Source organism: Bos indicus, chromosome 5 (genome assembly GCF_029378745.1).
Source record: "Bos indicus isolate NIAB-ARS_2022 breed Sahiwal x Tharparkar chromosome 5, NIAB-ARS_B.indTharparkar_mat_pri_1.0, whole genome shotgun sequence".
Classification (NCBI taxonomy): domain Eukaryota; kingdom Metazoa; phylum Chordata; class Mammalia; order Artiodactyla; family Bovidae; genus Bos; species Bos indicus.
The window spans coordinates 104221027-104239794 of record NC_091764.1 but is presented as its reverse complement, the minus strand read 5'-3'; the positions used below and the strand labels follow the sequence as shown (position 1 = coordinate 104239794).

General features: G+C 47.8%; 1 protein-coding gene across 1 annotated transcript; it reads right to left on the bottom strand.

Annotated features, from left to right (window-relative positions):
• Positions 1–13177: 13177 nt before the first annotated feature.
• Positions 13178–18127, bottom strand: MLF2 (myeloid leukemia factor 2). The gene is made up of 9 exons (XM_019960268.2): positions 17912–18127; positions 17245–17322; positions 16865–16991; positions 16575–16610; positions 15916–15969; positions 15466–15594; positions 15157–15316; positions 14220–14441; positions 13178–13687 (listed from the first exon to the last, which is right to left on the bottom strand). The coding sequence occupies exons 2-8, from the start codon at positions 17292–17294 to the stop codon at positions 14254–14256; spliced, it is 744 nt and encodes a 247-aa protein (XP_019815827.1). The 5' UTR covers positions 17295–17322; positions 17912–18127; the 3' UTR covers positions 13178–13687; positions 14220–14253.
• Positions 18128–18768: the final 641 nt, after the last annotated feature.

The window sequence follows — 18768 nt, the reverse complement described above, 5'->3', positions numbered from 1 at the left end:
CAGAGGCTGCCCCCTTCATCAGAGCAAGAGCCAGAGACCACCTCAGCAAGGTGAAAGCCCAGTCTTCTGTAACCTAACTGGGGAGGAAACATCCCGTCATTTACCAGTCACCAGGTCCAGCCTAGTGATGGTTGGAAGGCAAGGATCTTTGGAAGGCGTGTCGGAGGTGTCCTACCACAAGCAGTTTTTTTGGTCCATCAGCATCAGAATCATCAGGGCAGCTTTTGAAAATGCATATTGCTGGACCCCACTCGCACCCCGGTTCCTACTGAATTCGAATCTCTGCGGTTGGACTGGAAAATGGGACTTCACTGCTCATTGACTCAGCTCGGAGCTGTGGTGGCCCATTTATGTAAGCAGACTTGCCCAGATTAGTGCCACCTTGGATCAGCCGAACAGGCTTCAACCATAGCGCCTTGGAGGATGGATGGGGAGGCCAGGGGCACCATCCTGCTCATTTTGGGAGAGAAAAATGAGCAAATGTGAAACTCTTGAGTACAGAACTTGTCTGTCCTCTGAGATTCTTAACTGTATGGTTACATAATTAAGTGCGTGGTAAGTACTAAGAAGTATAGGGTGACACGAAAGCCCTTACCAGAGAATCTACTTCTCATCTGGGGTCAGGGAAGCCTCCTAAGAGGATGTGACCTTTAAATTGAAACTAGATACCCAAGTAGCAGTGAACCTGATAAAGAAAGGGGAGGATGAGCATTCTGAGTGGGAGGAATCGTGGGAAGAAGGCCGAGAGCTTGAAAGTTTTCTTCCTGTGACCTGCTTTGGCTCCCTAAAGCGAAATGTATCATTTGGGGAACAGGACAGGGAATACAGTTCTATGCTTCTACTAATTGTTCATGTGTCCAGTCAATTAATAAATATATCTTGACTGAAAAATCTGAAATAATACAAATCAGGATGCATATATTATACTTCTGGGCATTGGGATTTTGGGTGACTTTCATCTTTTTGCCCATCTCTATTTTCTAATCTTTCTATGATAATTGCTAATGAAAAATATTATTTATTATTAAGTACTGTTAGTAATATTTATTTAGCACTTACTGTGATCAAGCACTCTTAGTGCCTTATGGATATAAACTCATTTAATACAACAAACTTCTGAGGTTAATATCACTACCATCCGCTTCTAAAGATGACGGGCGTGGTACAGAAAAGTCATCTTAACCTGCTTAGGGTCACATAGATTGTAAATGGAGTAGGCTCACCCCACCCTGTCTCTCTGACAGTCCTGGACAGAACACACAGAGCAGTTATCTGAGATCTGTGGTGAACAGTAAACAAAGCAGGGACGTCCCTGGTGGTCCAGAGATTTCGACCCATGCACTTTCCCTGCTGAGAGCCTGGGGTTCGATCCCTGGGAACTGGGATCCTGTAAACCACACAGTGCAACCAGAAAAACCCAAAAAGCAAACAAGCAACCAAGAAGTAAATGGTAGCTGGGAGAAAGACACCAGAATTCAAAGTTCCAGTAAAGCAGTGGTGAGTTTTCCTTTCCCCCCACCCCTCCAGTATCACCTGGAATGAACCCAAAGGCAGCCCAAACCTAGAAGTGCACATCTGGTGTGAGCTGAAAGGCTCCCCTTGGAGCCCTCTGCTGCAGGTCTAAGGGGCTCTGGCAGTGGGGGGAAGTCCCCTCTTTCTTTCCCCTCTCCCCTCCAGCCCCACAGGACACCAGGGTGGCGGTCGCCACAGCAGCACGGTGACGGCAACGGTGGCTGGGCAGACACTGAAAACTCTGGGAAGGAAAACCCTTCTCTCTGACCACTGGAGCTCTGGGCACAAAAATGTGGAGCGAATCTGCCCTTCTTTTTCCTTTCTCTCTTCTCTTATTGCTTGACCCAGACACATAGTGAGAAATGTCCAGCAGAGGGACTTCCCTGGTGGTCCAGTGGCTAAGACCCCCAAAACAGAAGGGCCGAAATTTGGTCCCTGGACAGCAACTAAAGATCCAAGTGCCACAACTAAGACATGGCTCAGCCAAATAAATGTTAAAAAACAAAAAATGTCCAGCAGAGCAGAGAAACTAAAACTCTGACTTTTGGGCCAGAGGATTGGAAAGAGAAGCTCCAGAGAACCAGAAAGTACCAGGAGATCACAGAAAGAGAAATCAAGAGAGCAGCCCAGATAGCTCTGTGCAAACTCCTGGGCTCACCTCTGAACTGTGCAAGCATGAATCTGACCCTGAACAGCTTACCTGAAGCCTTGTGAGCTGAGCTATAGGATGGGCCACGGTCCAGGTCTGACTGGCCACTGGGTGGCACACGTGTAGGACTGATCCGAATAGCACTGCAAACTGAAAATTAAATTGACATTGGAACCACAGTGCAAAAAAAGGCAGGTTGCTGCCTGACTCTAACCTGGTCGATCACTTGCTGAAACAGAAGATATTCTCTTTAGTATTTTCATAAGACCCAGAGTCTTGAAACTGTATTCCATCTTTCAGGGTATGATCTGAAATTACTCAGCATACAAAGAGCTCTCTAGGAAAAGACAAAGATGACAGAGTTTTTGGAAGGCAAAGACTGCAAAACAGTATAACTATATTGGAAAAAGAAAGGGAGAATGCTCTTGAAACAAATGAAAATATATTAATAGAAAGTTTCAGCAGAGAAGTAAAAGCTACAAAGAAGTAAATGGAGATTTTAGAACTGAAAGATAGGAATAACCAAAATAAAATCTTTGCTGGATAGGTTTTAATAGCAGAATGAAGATAACAGACAAAAGCGTGAGTTTGAAGGTAGATCAATACAAATTATGCAATTTTGGGGAATTCACTAGTGGTCCAGTGGTTAAGACTTGAGCTTTCACTGCCAGGGCCTGGGTTCAATCCCTGATCAGGGAACAAAGATCCCACAAGCTGAGTGGCACAGCCAAAAAAAAATTATGAAATCTAAACAACAGATAAAAAGAGATAAAAAATAAAAACAACAAAAAAATTACCAGAGCCTCAGGGCCTGTCAAACAATATTAAAAGGTTTAACATTTCTGTCAACAGATTCTCAGAAGGCGAGGCGAAAAATACAGAACAGAAAAATTATTAGAATGGAAAATAATTTAAAAAATAATATGTGTATATGTATAACTGAACCACGTTGCTGTGCACCTGAAACATTGTGAGTCAACTATAGTTCAATAAAATATATAAAGAAAAAAAAGAAATCGTAGCTAAAAATGTCCCAAATTTGGCAAAAGATAAACATCAGTTCACTTCAGTTCAGTCGCTCAGTCGTGTCTGACTCTTTGCGACCCCATGGACTACAGCCAGGCCTCACTGTCCACAACCAACTCCCGGAGTTTACTCAAACTCATGTCCAACAAGTCGGTGATGCCATCCGATCATCTCATCTTCTGTCGTCCCCTTCCCCTCCAGCCTTCAATCTTTCCCAGCATCAGGGTCTTTGCAAATGAGTCAGATTTTTGCATCACGTGGCTAAAGTATTGGAGTTTCAGCTTCAGCATCAGTCCTTCCAGTGAATATTCAGGATTGATTTCCTTTAGGATTCACTGGTTGGATGTCCTTGCTGTCCAAGGGACTCTCAAGAGTCTTCTCTAACACTACAGTTCAAAAGCATCAATTCTTTGGTGCTCAGCTTTCTTTATAGTCCAACTCTCACATCCATACATGACTACTGGAAAAACCATAGTTTTGACTAGATAGATCTTTGTTGGCAAAGTAATGTCTCTGCTTTTTAATATGCTGTCTAGGTTGGTCATAATTCTTCTTTAAAGGAGTAAGCGTCTTTTAATTTCATGGCTGCAGTCACCATCTGCAGTGATTTTGGAGCTGCCAAAAATAAAATCTGTCACTGTTTCTATTGTTTCCCCATCTATTTGCCATGAAGTGATGGGACCAGATGCCATGATCTTAGTTTTCTGAATGTTGAGCTTTAAGCCAACTTTTTCACTCTCCTCTTTCACTTTCATCAAGAGGCTCTTTAGTTCTTCTTCACTTTTATGCCATAAGGGTGGTGTCATCTGCATATCTGAGGTTATTGATATTTCTCCTGGCAGTCTTGATTCCAGCTTGTGCTTCTTCCAGTCCAGCGTTTCTCATGATGTACTCTGCATATGTTAAATAAGCAGGGTGACAATATACAGCCTCGACATACTCCTTTCCCTATTTGGAAGCAGTCTGTTGTTTCATGTCCAGTTCTGTTGCTTCCTGACCTGCATACAGGTTTCTCAAGAGGCAGGTCAGGTGATCTGGTATTCCCATCTCTTTCAGAATTTTCCACAGTTTATTGTGATCCACACAGTCAAAAAAGGCTTTGACGTAGTCAGTAAAGCAGAAGTAGATGTTTTTCTGAAACTCTCTTGCTTTTTTGATAATCCAGTGGATGATGGCAATTTGATCTCTGGTTCCTCTGCCTTTTCTAAAACCAGCTTGAACACCAGGAAGTTCGTGGTTCACGTACTGTTGAAGCCTGGCTTGGAGAATTTTGAGCATTACTTTACTAGCGTGTGAGATGAATGCAATTGTGCGGTAGTTTGAGCATTCTTTGGCATTGCCTTTCTTTGGGATTGGGATGAAAACTGACCTTTTCCAGTCCTGTGGCCACTGCCGAGTTTTCCAAATTTGCTGGCATATGGAGTGCAGCAGCACTTTCACAGCATCATATTATAAGATTTGAAATAGCTCAACTGGAATTCCATCACCGCCACTAGCTTTGTTTGTAGTGATGCTTACTAAGGCCCACTTGACTTCGCATTCAAGGATGTCTGGCTCTAGATGAACGATCACACCATCGTGGTTATCTGGGTCATGAAGATATTTTTTGTACAGTTCTTCTGTGTATTCTTGCCACCTCTTCTTAATATCTTCTGCTTCTGTTAGGTTCATACCATTTCTGTCCTTTATTGTGCTCATCTTTGCATGAAATGTTCCCTTGGTATCTCTAATTTTCTTGAAGAGCTCTCTAGTCTTTCCCATTCTGCTGTTTTCCGCTATTTCTTTGCACTGATCACTGAGGAAGGCTTTCTTATCTCTCCTTGCTATTCTTTGGAACTCTGCATTCAAATGTGTATATATTTCCTTTTCTCCTTTGCCTTTAGCTTCTCTTCTTTTCACAGCTTTTTGTAAGACCTCTTCAGACAACCATTTTGCCTTTTTGCATTTCTTTTTTTGCTGATGGTCTTGATCCCTGTCTTCTGTACAATGTCATGAAACTCTGTCCATAGTTCTTCAGGCACTCTATCAGATCTAATCCCTTGAATCTATTTGTCACTTCCACTGTATAATCATAAGGGATTTGATTTAGGTCATACCTGAATGATCTAGTGGTTTTCCCTACTTTCTTCAAAGATAAACATACAGACTCAAGAAACTTGGTGAGAGCAAACAGGATACGCTCAAAGAAATCCATGACCAGACACATCATAATCAAATTGCTGAAAATTAAAGACAGAAAAACACTCTAAGGCCATTCAGAGAAAGACAATGCGTTTCATATACAAAAACATATATGAAAAACAATGATTCAGATTACAGAAGATTTCTCATTAGCAGCTACAGAAGCCAGAATAAAGTGGAACAATGCTTAAAGTCCTGAAAGAACATTGTCAACTCAGAATTCTGTATCCAGTGAAAATATCACTCAGGAATGAATGTGGAATAAAGACATTCTTGGGTGGAGGAAAAGTATGAGAATTTGTTACCATTGGATCTACTGTAAAAGAAATGCTAAAGGGTGATCTTGAGACAGAAGAGAAATAACAGAAGAGACTTGAGATGTCAAGAATAAAGAAAGAGGTCCTTCCCTAGTGATCCAGTGGTTAAGAATTTACGTTTCCACTGTCTGGCATCAATCCCTGTTCAGAGAACTAGGTCCCATATGTCGCAACTAAGGCCCAGTGCAGCTAACTAAACGAACAAATAGTAAAAAAAAAAAAAAACGTAAAAGGATGGGAAAAGAAGTACCATGCAAATACTAATCAAAAGAAAGATGAAGTGACTGTAGTAACATCAGACAAATGAACTTTAGAGCAAAGAAAATTACCAGGGATGAAGAACAACGATAAAAAGTTGTTTTCCAAGAAGACATAATTCAAAATGTCTCTGTGTCTAACTACAGAGCTTCAAAATACATGAAGCAGAAACTGATATATATCAAGGAGAAAATGGACAAGTCTACAGTTACAGCAAAAAAAAAAGTCAAAACTGCTCCCCCAGTAATCAATGGAACAAGGAAACAAAATCAGTGAATATATAGCTGTATAGGGCAACCCACTCCAGTACTCTTGCTGGGAAATCCCAGAGCCTGGTAGGCTACAGTCCATGGGGTCGCAAAGACTCGGACACAACTGAGCAACTTCACTTCATAAAACTGAATGATGCCATCAAATACCAGGAACTAATTAAAATTTCTAGAAGACTCCCACAAGATAGTATAATACACTTTTTTTTTTCTCCAAGTGCACACAGAGCATTTACCAAGATAGATTATATCCTGGGTCATAAAATTAACAAATTTAAAAGGTCATACAAAGTATACGTTCTGAGCATAATATAATTAAAACTAGAAATCAGTAACAGATAAAAAGGAAGTTGCCAAACACTTGGAAATTAAACAACACACTTCTAAACCCAGAGTCCAAAGGTAGTCTCAAAAGAAATTAGGAAATATTGTGAACTTAACAAAAAGAAAAATATAAAATATTAAAAATATGTGTAATCACTAAAGTAGTGATTACAGGAAAAATTAGAGTATCAAATGCTTGCGTTAGAAAGGTCTAAAGTCAACAATCTGTACCTCTCTACCTTGAGAAGTTACATAAAGATGAGCAAAGGCAAGTAGGAGGAAAACCCAAGAGCAGGAAATAATGAATATGAAAACCAAAAAAAAAAAAGCAATGAAATAAACATTGATTCTTTGAAATGATCAATAAAATTGATAAACCTCTAGCCATACTGAACAAAAAGAAAAAAAAAGAGAAAATACAGATAACCAATATTAGGAATAAAAGGAGATCTCACTGCACACCCCACAAAGATTAAAGGTTAGTAAGGGAACTCTACAAATAATTCTACACACAAATCCAACGGCTTTGATAAATCAGACCAACTCTGAAAGTCATAAGTTACCAAAACGCAACCAAGGAGAGATGTAAATACAAATGTACAACCAGAAGACTTTCAGAAAATAGCAGAAGAAAATCTTAGTCAGATACCAAGAGTTCGGCAAAGTGTCCCTGGATAGGACACCAAAATCATGATTCATAAAAGAAAAAAAAAAAAGTGAGAAGTTAGACTTCATCAAAATTTAGAATTTTGCTTTGAAAAAGACAACACCAAAAAGAGGAAAAAACAAACTACAGAATGGGAGACAATACTTGTAAATCCCTATCTAACAAAAGACTTCTAACTAGAATACATAAGGAAAGCTTGAAACTCAACAATAAGAAAATAACCCAATTTTGAAAAAAGAGCTGAAAGCCTTAGACATGTCATCAAAGAGGTTATAATGATGACAAACAAGTGCATGAAAGGCTGTCCAGCACCATTAATCACCAGGGAAATACAAATTAAAACCATGGTGAGATGTTTATAAACGTTTCACTGTGCATGAAAGAATGCCCACACATCTAATAGAATGGGCAAAATAAAATAGAAGCTGACAATACCAGCTACTGGCAAGGATACAGCAACTGGAACTCTTCGTACATGGCTGCTGGGATTGCAAAATGGTCCAGCACTCTGCGAAACAGTTTGGCATTTTCTCACAAAGTTAAATATGCACTTCCATATGACCTAGAAATCCCATGCCATTTCACTCCTAAAGAAACTAAAACATGTTCACACACGTGTACATGATTTTTTATGGCAGTTCTATTCATAATTGCCAAAAACTGGAAACAACTGGAATGTTCTTTGACAGACGAATGGATGAACAAACCATAAACACACAGTGAAACAGCGCTTGGCAGTAGGAAGGAGTGAACTATTACTATGCACAACAACATGAGTGCCTCTTAAAGGCTTTATGCTGAGTGTAAGAGTCACTCTCCAAAGGTTGCATAGCATAGCAACACCTTTATTGCTGGTTTGGTTCCGGAGTGAGTCAGATGAATTTTTGGTTTCCCAGTGCACATAAAAATTATGTTTTCACCATATGATAGTCTATTATATGTGCACTGGCATTATGTCTAAAAATTAATTAATTTAAAAATGCTTTATTTTAAAATGCTCCATACCTTACTTTAGAAATGCTTCATCCTTAATTTAAAATGCTTCATCGCTAAAAAATCCTCACCATCATCAGGGCCTCCAGCAAGTCGTAATCTTTTTGCAATAGTAACATCAAAGGTCACTGATCAGGGTCTTCCCAGGCGGTCCAGGGGTTAAAACTTCACCTCCCAATGCAGGGGATGCGAGTTTGATCCCTGGTCGGGGAACTAAGATCCCACATGACTCTTGGCCAAAAAAACAAAACATAAAGAAAAAACAGTATTGTAACAAGTTCAATAAAGACTTAAAAAAGCTCACTGGCCACAGATCACCTTTGCAAATATAATGATAACGAGAAAGTTTGGATGTTGCCAGAATTACCTTCTCCAGTGGCTCAGCAGTAAAGAATCCACCTGCAATGCAGGAGCCAGAGGGGACATGTGTTCCATCCCTGGGTCCGGAAGATCCCTTGGAGGAGGGCATGGCAATCCACTCTAGTATTCTTGCCTGGAGAATCCCATGGACAGAGACACCTGGCAGGCTACAGTCCATAGGCTACAGTCGCAAAGAGTTGGGCACACTGAAGCATCTGAGCACGGCATAGAGACATGAAGTGAGCAAAATGTCGGAAAAAATGGTACCAATGGCCCTGCTCAGTGCTGGGCTTCCACAAATGTTTAATTTGTTTAAAAAAAAAAAATGCCAAAAAACAGAATCCGCGAAGTAAATAAAGCAAAGCACAATAAAACAATGTATGCCTGTGTATCATTTCATTATATGACATTCTGGAAATGGTACATTTGTACCAGTGATGAACACATCAGTGGTTGCCAAGGGTTAAGATTGGGGGAAGGGGGTGGCCATAAAGAAGTAGCAGAAGAGGGTTTGGGGTGACAGAACTTTCTTTAGAAATGTCTATGTATGTATTTATTTGACTGTGCCGGGTCTTAGTTGCAGCCTGCAGGATCTTTGAACTCTTAGTTGCGGCCTGTGGGATCTAGTTCTCTGACCAGGGATCGAACCCAGGGCCCCTGCACTAGAAGCTTGGAGTCTTAACCACTGGACAACCAGGGAAGTCCTTTGAGGGAATTATTTTGATCCTGATAGTAGTGGCGCTTCCACAAGTCTGCAAGTGCTCAAACTCATAGAACTCATGCACAGAAATTTTATTGTATGTTAAAAAATATTGAAAAAAAAGCACAAATAAACCAGACATACTGTGCCACTGGCATCCATCATTTTAAACACTATGCTTTGACTTGGGTAAATGTTATAAATTTGAAATTAAAAAAAAAAGTCAAGGAATGTTCTATTTAAAGGACCCCCACGGGGAATCATGCCGCACAGCACGTTAGTATGGTTTGTGTCTGTCTGGACTTTGAGTCCTGGCTCTTGAGTTCTGCTAGGTAGCTGTATGGGGTTCAACAAGTCACCTGTTACTTAAGCAGTGAAGCAGAAGCAGGGGTTTGGAGGGCATCTGTAATTGTTGCTAGGCTGCACTGGAATCCTCTTCAACCTTGAGATTCTGCTTTAGTGAGTCTAGGGTGGTGGTTCTGATCAGTTGCCACTTTGGGGAACATCCAGAGAAGGTGATCTCAAAGGTCTCTTTCAACTCCACGAGCTGTTATATCATATACTGGCTTTGCTTGGAATTAAGATCTATCTGTGCCACCTTCCCTGTGAATTGGGAATTGCCCCCACTCCACATCTAGGCTAAGTTCAGCGGTGGTTTTCTTAGACTCTAGTTTTGTTTACTTTGTTCTTTCTTTTTAAAAGATACGACTTTTAAAATAATTTTATAGGGCTTCCCAGATGGCACTAGTGTAAAGAAACTGCCTGCCAATGCAGATGAAAGAGACACAGGTTCGATCCCCAGGTTGGGAATATGCCCTGGAGGAGGGCATGGCAACCCACCCCAGTATTCTTGCCTGGAGAATCCCATAAACGGAGGAGCCTGGCAGGCTACAGTCCATGGGATTGCAAAGAGTCGGACACAACTGAAATGACTTAGCACACATTTATTTATTTTTGGCTGTGTTGGGTCTTAGTCGCTGTGAGGGCCTTTTTTCTCTAGATGGGGTGATCAGGGGCTACTCTCCAGTTGCAGTGTGGAGGCTTCTCATCCTAGTGGCTACTCTTGTTGTGGAACAAGGGCTCTAGGATGCTTGGGCTTCAGTAGTTGCGGTTTCTGGGCTCTAGAGTGCAGGCTCAGAAGTTGTGGTGCACGGGCTTATTTGATCCGCAGCATGTGGGATCTTCCAGGACTAGGGATCGAACGTGTGTCCTGCATTGTCAGGTGGGTTCTCTACCACTGAGCCACCAGGGAAGCCCTCGCTCCGTTTTCTTTCATCAAACCATTTCCTACATCAGTGTCACCTTGACCTTTCCCCCAGTATTTCTGCTCCTTCTTTTAGAGACTCAACCCCACTCCATGGCCCTTTCTCACACCCGTTTCTCTCCCATCCTCCAGCTTCCTGTGCCCAGATGTCCTAGCCTCAGACCTTCAGACACTTAGTTGGTCTCCATCTGGAGAAAACTGACATCTCAGGGATAATTGTTCAGACCCTGCACGCGATCCAGGTGGCAGGTAACAGAGCAGATGAGGAGAATGGGCTGGATGCTGGGAGAAACCAGGGGTTTAGTGGTGTCTGACTCTCTGAGACCCCCTGGACTGTAGCCCACCAGGCTCCTCTGTCCATGGGATTCTCCAGGCAAGTATACTGGAGTGAGTTGCCATTTCCTTCTCCAGGGAATCTTCCTGACCCGGAGATTGAACCCAGGTCTCCTGCACTGCAGACAGATTCTGTACTGTCCGAGCCGCCAGATGGAGGACCAAACGTGCAGGACAGGGGCAGGGTCACAGGGGCAAAATCAGGTGTCTGTCTCACGCAGAGTCAAACGCATCCTCTGTGCTCATGCACCCCACTCTCATATTTCTGAGCTATGAATCTGTGTCCCCACTGCCAATAGGGCCTGGAAAAAGGCCCATTTTACAAAGCAGGACACCAACTCTGAGAGGTGAAGACTCTTCCCCCAGGCTTGCTCCTGCCGGTCTGTACTCCTAATTTCACCCCTCTCTCTAATTCATAGTCTCCCACCAAGTCTCAGACTCTTCCACCCTGTCATTTTCTCGGGTGGAGGAAATCGTCCAAGTGAGTCTGGCCACATTCTCTGGACACCTGGCAGGTCGAGGCTGGGTCATGGCGACTGAGCCATTTCAAAGAGCTGACCTGGAAATGAAACATCAGCATTCCTCCTGCGTGCTTTCCTGCTCCCTGACCCTCACCTGCCATGGCAGACAGGTCAGGAAAGTGCCAGGGGGCTGGGTTTAGGGCATTTCATTCAATTTTGCTAGTGCCTAGTTTCCCACCATGTATCTTAGCTGAAGAATACCATCACAGGGCTTGCAAATATGAGCTGGGTTTGCAGGGTGGTCATCACCCAGGAGCTGGGAGCAGGGGTGAAAATTGATTTATTCGTGTGTTTGAAGCCAGGACCCAAACGGCAATGCTTGTGAAACCCTGGATGACTCACCTGGATAGAAACCAGGGCAACCCTTGGCCTGCTCCAGCCCCCACTCAGAACTACACCCAAAGAGCGTGGGCACTGGAGCGGGAATCCAGGGTGAGAGGTTGGGCTTGAGCTGCAGCCTGAGACGTTGGAGTGAGAAGGGACACCTACTGCTGCAGTCCAGGGAAGGGAGGTCTTGCCCAAGGCCACATGGCTGGGCTGGTGGCAGAGCTGAGCCAAAGAGCCTGGGGGCTCCTTCTACACTCCCATGCTCTTTCACCTGCTGCCTCCTCAGGAGATTGATGACAGTTCCTCCACTCCCAGAGGAAGAAACTAGGGGCGACCTGGACAGGGCACAGTTTACACTGGAAGTTGAGGACTGGGGACGCTTTGAGCTCCAATTTAGCATCCCAGGTGGAGATGAATTCTCTCCTGTTTGACTTCTGGGATTTCTGGATTCATCACTGGTTAGTTCCTTTGACCCTGGAAGTGCATCGTCAGTGGCTGGGTGACTAAGACTTAGTACCTGATCTGAACAGGATGTCAGTGCTTGGTTGCTCACGAGCTCACCTTCGTCTGCCCATTGTGTGTCTGGATAAATCTGCTTCAATCTGTTTGCCTGTCAAGGACACGGGAAAATCTCCTTCCCAGAGAGGACCCGGTGCTGTTTTTACCTTTGATTTATCAACTGACAAGGGCAGCAGATGTTTATAAAGCAGAAACCACCCTCAGACTCTCACAGGCACTCTCCATCACTGGTGAGTTCCCGGGAGGGACAGGGTGACCCATTTGCTGAGCCAGGTCAAGCAGGAGCGAATGTCTTGAGAAATTAGAGCTTCTCAAGCTGGTCCAGAGCTGCTCAGGTTCCAGGCTAATTTTCTTCCCTGGGCTCAAATTCTCAACAACTGGGGCTGGAGGTTTTGAAGAAAACTGCTGCCTCGAGTTCCTCCCGTTTGAAGACTGGAGCGGGGTCCTTCCTGCTCTGTACCCCAAGTGTTCCTGCCCACAGTCCAGGCAAGAAATGCCCAAGCGACAAGGGGCAGAAAACTTGTCGGACACCTACAGGTGTGCCCCGCCACCCCCTCAAAAGCGAGGAAGCCTGCAGGACAGTCGCCCTCAGTCTCAACCGCAACCCAGCCTGGCCACACGCATTGCTGCTTCTCATGAAGCACTGACAGCCCCACTGCGCGACCACGCGGTGCTGGGCTTGAACGAGTTAAGAAGGCCGCACACGGAGACAGAGGGAAGGTAAGGCGACTAGAGAAGGAAATGGCAACCCACTCCAGTATTCTTGCCTGGAAAAGAGTTCATGGGGTTGCAAAGAGCTGGACACAACTCAGCGACTAAACACAAGGTGACTAGGAGACAGGAGGGTTGAAACTGAACATGGAAGAGATCAACAAAGCCAGACACAACACCATCAATCAACTATACTTTAATAAAATACATTAAAAGAAAAAAAAGTAAAGCCAGATGCCTACTTGGTCTTTTTTCCATTCTCCTTTATTTCATAAACACCTAGTTACAAGTTGCACAAATCAAAAAATAAAGGCAGAGAGGGTATGGGGAAGACCTTTGTGATGTGAAGCGGGTTGGAAGGGAGAAAGGGCTGGGGACAGGTCCTCTCCCTCCACACACAGCCCTGGACGAGGGCTGTGGCCCCTACAGTAGGGGATCCAAGGAGGAGGTGGGCAGAGAGCCAGGGTCGCTGGGGCCCCTAAACCCAGAGCTCACCCTCAAAGCCCCTTCAATGCATGGCAGGAGTAGAACAAGGAAGGGAGGGAGATTCAGAGATGGAGTAGCAAAGTGAAAAATCAAGTCATCCTGGTAAAGAGGTTTAAGAAGGAAAGGAAAAGGGGCAGTGAAAGGTTCTCCCTGAGACCCCCAGGGAGGGGCTGGGGCCAGTTTGCCTGTTAATTTAATATTAAATTGGGAGTGGGAGTTGAAGAGGAAAAGTTATCTCAGGGGATGACGTCTCAGCCTCTCAGCTTGTACCTGGGATGGGAAACAGAAACACACAAATTAAAAGGAAGACAAGACACAGAAGCCAGGAGTTCTGTCTTTCTGTACCAATTAGAACTTCTACTTGGGGGCTTCCCTGGTGGTCCAGTGGCTAGGATTCTGTGTTCCCAATGCAGGGGGGCCTGGGTGTCATCCCTGGTTGGGGAACTAGATCTCACAGGCCATAACCTAAGACCTGGTGCAGCCAAAATAAATAAACATTAAGGGACTTCCCTGGTGGTTCAGTGGCTAAGGCTCTGCGCTCCCAACGCAGGGGACCTGGGTTTGATCTCTGGTCAGGGAATTAGATCCCACATGCTACAACTAAAACTTGATAACAGCCAAAATTTTAAAAATTTTTAAATAAATACAAAAAAAAAAAAAAAACAAACCCAAAAAAACCAACCTCTTCTACCATCCAAGGTGGTGGTTGCTGGGTACCTAGGCTGCTTCTGCCTCAAGGCTGAGTGACGCTCACATTACACGCCTCACCCCCTCCTGTCCCTGCCCACCCCCTGGTACTTACAAGAGATACAAGACAGGCTGAGGGCCCAGGGCCCTCACCAGTCGTAGCGGCGCGACTGTCGGGATGGGGAGTCCTCAGGTCCCTGTATAGCCAGGCGGGGAGGCCCCTCAGCCCTTCGTCCTCCACCCCCAGAAGCCTCATGCCTCCGAAATTCCAGAGGGCGCTGCTGCCGGAATCGGGAAGTCTCTCTCCGCCACTCGTCATCAAATGCTGCGGCCTCACCTGAAGAGGACATGGAGACCACACAGGGCACCTGAGTACCACCCCACTTCCCAGGCAGACCCGTGCCCGATGCAGGCTTGAGCCACAGTGTCTGAGACCAAAACCCAAGGCTGAAAGGCCTTGGGGCAGGGAGGTGGGGGGAGGGGAGAAGGGAAGTTGGATTCACCATGGTTTCCCAAAGCCATGAGCAGGAAATCAGAAATGGATACTTAGTTAAGGAGCATAATCCCATACACACCATATTTAATACATGTTGGCTGATTTGAAAGAAATAAAGATGAGAAAGGAAGACACTGATGGAATAGGGTAGATTACTATCAATATCTGACTTAGGTGACAAGAGTTTGCCCTCCCCGGTGAGGCCATCTCCTGTACTGACTTAGCCCTAAGCTGACAAAGAGGCCCCGAGTAAGTGAAGAACATGGAGCTCATCCATAATGTTGCCCAAGAAACACGTACAGAACTAGGGAACATGCGTGAGGGCTCAGTCGTGACTGACTCTTTGCAACCCCATGGACTGTAGCCCACCAGGCTCCTCTGTCCATGGGATTTTCCAGGCAAGAATACTGGAGTGGGTTGCCATTTCCTTCTCCAGGGGATCTTCCTGACCTAGGGATCAAAGCAGGGAGAAAAAGCTGCCATTTCTCAGCTCACGAGAAGGGGGCTAGGGGCTGGTGGCAGGAAGCCGGCAGGCTGGAGCTGGAAGGGGGCTTACTCTCGTCCAGGTTGATATAGTCCTGTCGCTCCTCCTGGTCCCCCGTGCGGTGGTTTCGGGAGCGCTGGAGGATGTGAGCCCGATCCCGGATGTGATGCCCAATGGACATCTGCTCCAGCCCGCTGTCGGAGTCGCGCACGGTCCGCCGGGTCTCCCGGATCTGGTGGAGGCGGAGAGCCACATGCTCAGTTGATCCTTCCAAACCTGGCTTCGCCAGCCGGGAAACACCACCCGAGACCTCCTCTTGAAAAGAGCCAGCCAGGCCACCTGACCGTGCCTCCCTGGGATAGGATGAGCCCTCCAACTCACCCCGCCTGGGGCCGAGCGCATCTCTGACGTCTCTTGGTAGACCTTGGGGGCTCCATCGCCAGTGTTGGAGTAGGAGATGACAGTGGAGGAGGAGAAGGTCTGGCAATTGCCTCCGGCTGTCATGTGCTCCTGGGGAGGGAAGGGAATTGCAAGGCTGAGTGGGCAGGGCCTGGCTTCTGGAGCAGGGATCCCTCCCTGCAGCCCCGAAGCAAACTGAGGACTCACCATCACCCCCCCAATCCCTCTGAGTCCAACAATAAGCCAGGCAGACCTGGAGAGACCGAGCCTTAACTGCCCATTTCATGAGATGCCCGCCGCTGCTTCCCACTCAGGACCCCTGCGCTCCCCGGGTCTGGCCGTCTTATCCAGCCTGCAGGCCTCTGTGAGCACAGCCTTCCCCACTCCCACCTCCAGGGACTTGCCAGGGGAGGTGGGACACAAGACCCTCACCATGTTGCCGATCATGTCGTTCATCATCCCAAACATGTCCATGAAGCCGCCTGACTGGAGCAGAAAGGAAACCGAGTCAGGTTGCCGAATTCAGGCTCCCATAGGCTACCTGGCTACACGGTCCCTCTCTCCCCTTCCTTCACATCTGGCAGCGGCTCCTCCTCATTCCTCGTGAGCAGGAGCAGAACAAGTGTGCCTCTCTCGACGCTTCTCTTCCCACCCACCCCGCCCTCCTCCTCAGGCTCTGTGGCTACTAGGATCCCGTCTTTTTCCTGCCTGCCTGACCTATTTCCTCCTACTTTTAAGAAGCAAGTCTGTGTTACTGGAGTCTAACCTATAAAGGGGTTGTTTCTGAAGCTGTAGAAAAATCTCCTACACATCATCTCTAGTTGGCCCTCCAACAGCACCTCCCTCCTCAAAGACATTTTGCCAGGCAATTATATCTCCCTGATGGGCATGACTCCTAGAAGCACAGGAGTCAGTAAGTTAGCTTCATCAGCTCACAGGACTCAGCACACAGCAGGCCCGGAGATCTGTGAGCACATGAAGACTCTAGGGTTACCCATTAGCCTATATTTCAGAGAGACAAATTTGGAACTAATATCTAAGGGTTACAGAGCATGTTTGAGATGGAAGGATGCAGGGAGATGAAGACTTACCATTCCCAGCATTCCAAAAGGGGAGACAGCCCCAGCCTACGGGAACATGTCAGGAATAGAAATCAGAGGCCACATGCGACCTCACCCTCCCAAACCAAGCCCATGGCCTCCCTTGCTTTTTTCCATCCTCCTCTCAAAGGAGCATCACAAAGCCTGTCTTCCACACCCCTTTCCCCACTCCTAGAAGGCATACCACTTGCTAAGTCAGCCAGCATGCAAGAAAAATGAAGCACTGCATTAACCACCCTCCCACCTTTCCTCGAGTCTCAGGTCTGTGGCAGCACCATTACCTGCATCCTGCGGCTGGCAGGCCGGGTCCCTGGCAGATTGCCATCTGTGATGCTGAGGAAGGGGCTATATCCAAACCCCCCTGACAACATCCGGTTCATGTGCTGACGGTGAATGGCAAAGGGGTCCCTGTGCAGGGAGAGTACAGAGCAGATGGCAGAAGGGGCAGCGGTCAGCACCTCCCCGCTCCCCCTCCCCCGAAAGAAAAGAGCCATAGGGAACCAGCGGCACAGACATCCCCTCCAAGACTAAGCTGGAGCTTAGAGTGGCCACCCAGGTGTGATCTGAGCCCGCAATAGGAGCCCAGGTGTCTGTCTCAACTACTCAGAGACTGAAGTGGACGGATGTATGCTCTGGAGCAAGAGGGGGAGGGGATACTCACATCAGGAACATGGGGTCCTCGGGCTCCACGTCCCTCATGAAGCGAAACATCCTGATTTCAGCTCCAGGGAGCTCCACACTGTGAAAATGTGGAGGCTCAAAGGTTGGAAGCGGCCAGGCTTTTTGCACACCCGCTCAGGGCAGAGACTCTCAGAGCGTGATCCCTTCCAAACACTGTAACTGGCCCCCAAACTCCAGGGAGACCCTTCTCCAGGTGTTCAACATCAGCTTCTAGGGAGAGCAGAGCTCTTAACCCTCTCTCCGACGGGGGACCATGGAAAATTTTCCCGAGCCTGTTTTCTGCCTCCCCCACTCAGAGCCATCCTCTTCCCAAAGCCACCGCCAAAGGCACACTCCCCCAACCCCCGACGCCACCTTTCCGGATGCGAATCTCAAGTGCCGCCCCCCACCCCCGCCCCATAAATGACCCCAAACACTCCGCTCCCCCTTCACACCCCGGCCGCCGCCAGACCTCCCCCGGGTGGGCCTCATCGTCCCCGCCGAGCCTGGCGCCTGGCCCCCTCACCCCGAACCCTGCTTTCCTGCCGGGTGAGCAGGAGAGGCAGGCTTGACCCGCTCCCCTCCCCGCATCCCAGGCTCCCGGGGACCCTGCAGCCCGGCGGGCCGCTCCCGCCCCGAACCAGCTGCCCGGTCCGCTAGAGCCTCACCGGTCCCCGGTCCGGGCTCAGCGGCCCATCCGGCCGGTCTCGCCTCTCGTGCGCGGCAGGATCGGGGCTAGCGGCCCGGGACGCTGGACTGGTCCGGGCGTGAGCTCCTCGGCCTCCCGCACCGCCTCCTCTCACAGATGCCACCTCCGTGCACCCCCCGCCCGTCGGCCCACGGAGCCCGAACCCCAGCCAGGCCCGGACGGAAGTGACGTCACGATGGGACAGCCCACCCCAGGCCGGGCCTGCGGAGCTCCGCCCACCGGCGGGCGTGGGGCGCACGCGGGGCCGGCTCCCAGGCCTAGCTGCTGTGGGCCTCGGGGTCCTCTGGGACTCGGGGAGCGGAGGCCTCGTTAGTAACCTGGACTTGGGTTCTGTGGCCCCGAGGAGGCTCCCTGTCAGGGTGCGGGGGAAGGAGCAGCGGAGTCCATCGCCGGGAGGGGAAGAGGAGGGAAGAGGACGGGGGCAGATTCCCCCGGACAGGGCAGGCTCTCAGTGGGTGACGAGGTGGGGCGGATCCCTGGGGAGAGCTTTCAGCAGATTTCTACCGGGGAAGCATTCATCGCGAGCGGGAGGAAGGACGGCAATTCTGCGGGGGAGGCGCTGGGGCCAGTCCCCTCGGGAGGAGGCGCGTTCCAGGCCGGGGCGGCGTCCTCGGAGTGACGTAGCGGGAGGAGGTGACAGTGCTGCCCAGGTCTTCCTCTAGCTTCGAGAACTCGGGCTGGGGCACGGAGGATCCAGGCTAGGGATCTGGCCGCCAGATGGCGCCCTTCGGCCGGGCTAGAACTGCAGCCCCTGGGGAACTGGCGTTGGCGGGGCTCTAGAGACCACCCCCCGCACCCCCGCCGCCCCCAGTTACC

Excerpts from the sequence above, each read along its gene's own strand:
- MLF2 (XM_019960268.2), bottom strand. The coding sequence starts at position 17,294 with ATGTTTCGCTTCATGAGGGACGTGGAGCCCGAGGACCCCATGTTCCTG. Across the intron at positions 15,317-15,465 it reads TGCGCTCGGCCCCAGGCGGG|ATCCGGGAGACCCGGCGGAC; the intron begins GTGAGTTGGAGG and ends CGCCTCCACCAG. Across the intron at positions 14,442-15,156 it reads CTATATCAACCTGGACGAGA|GTGAGGCCGCAGCATTTGAT; the intron begins GTAAGCCCCCTT and ends TGTCCTCTTCAG.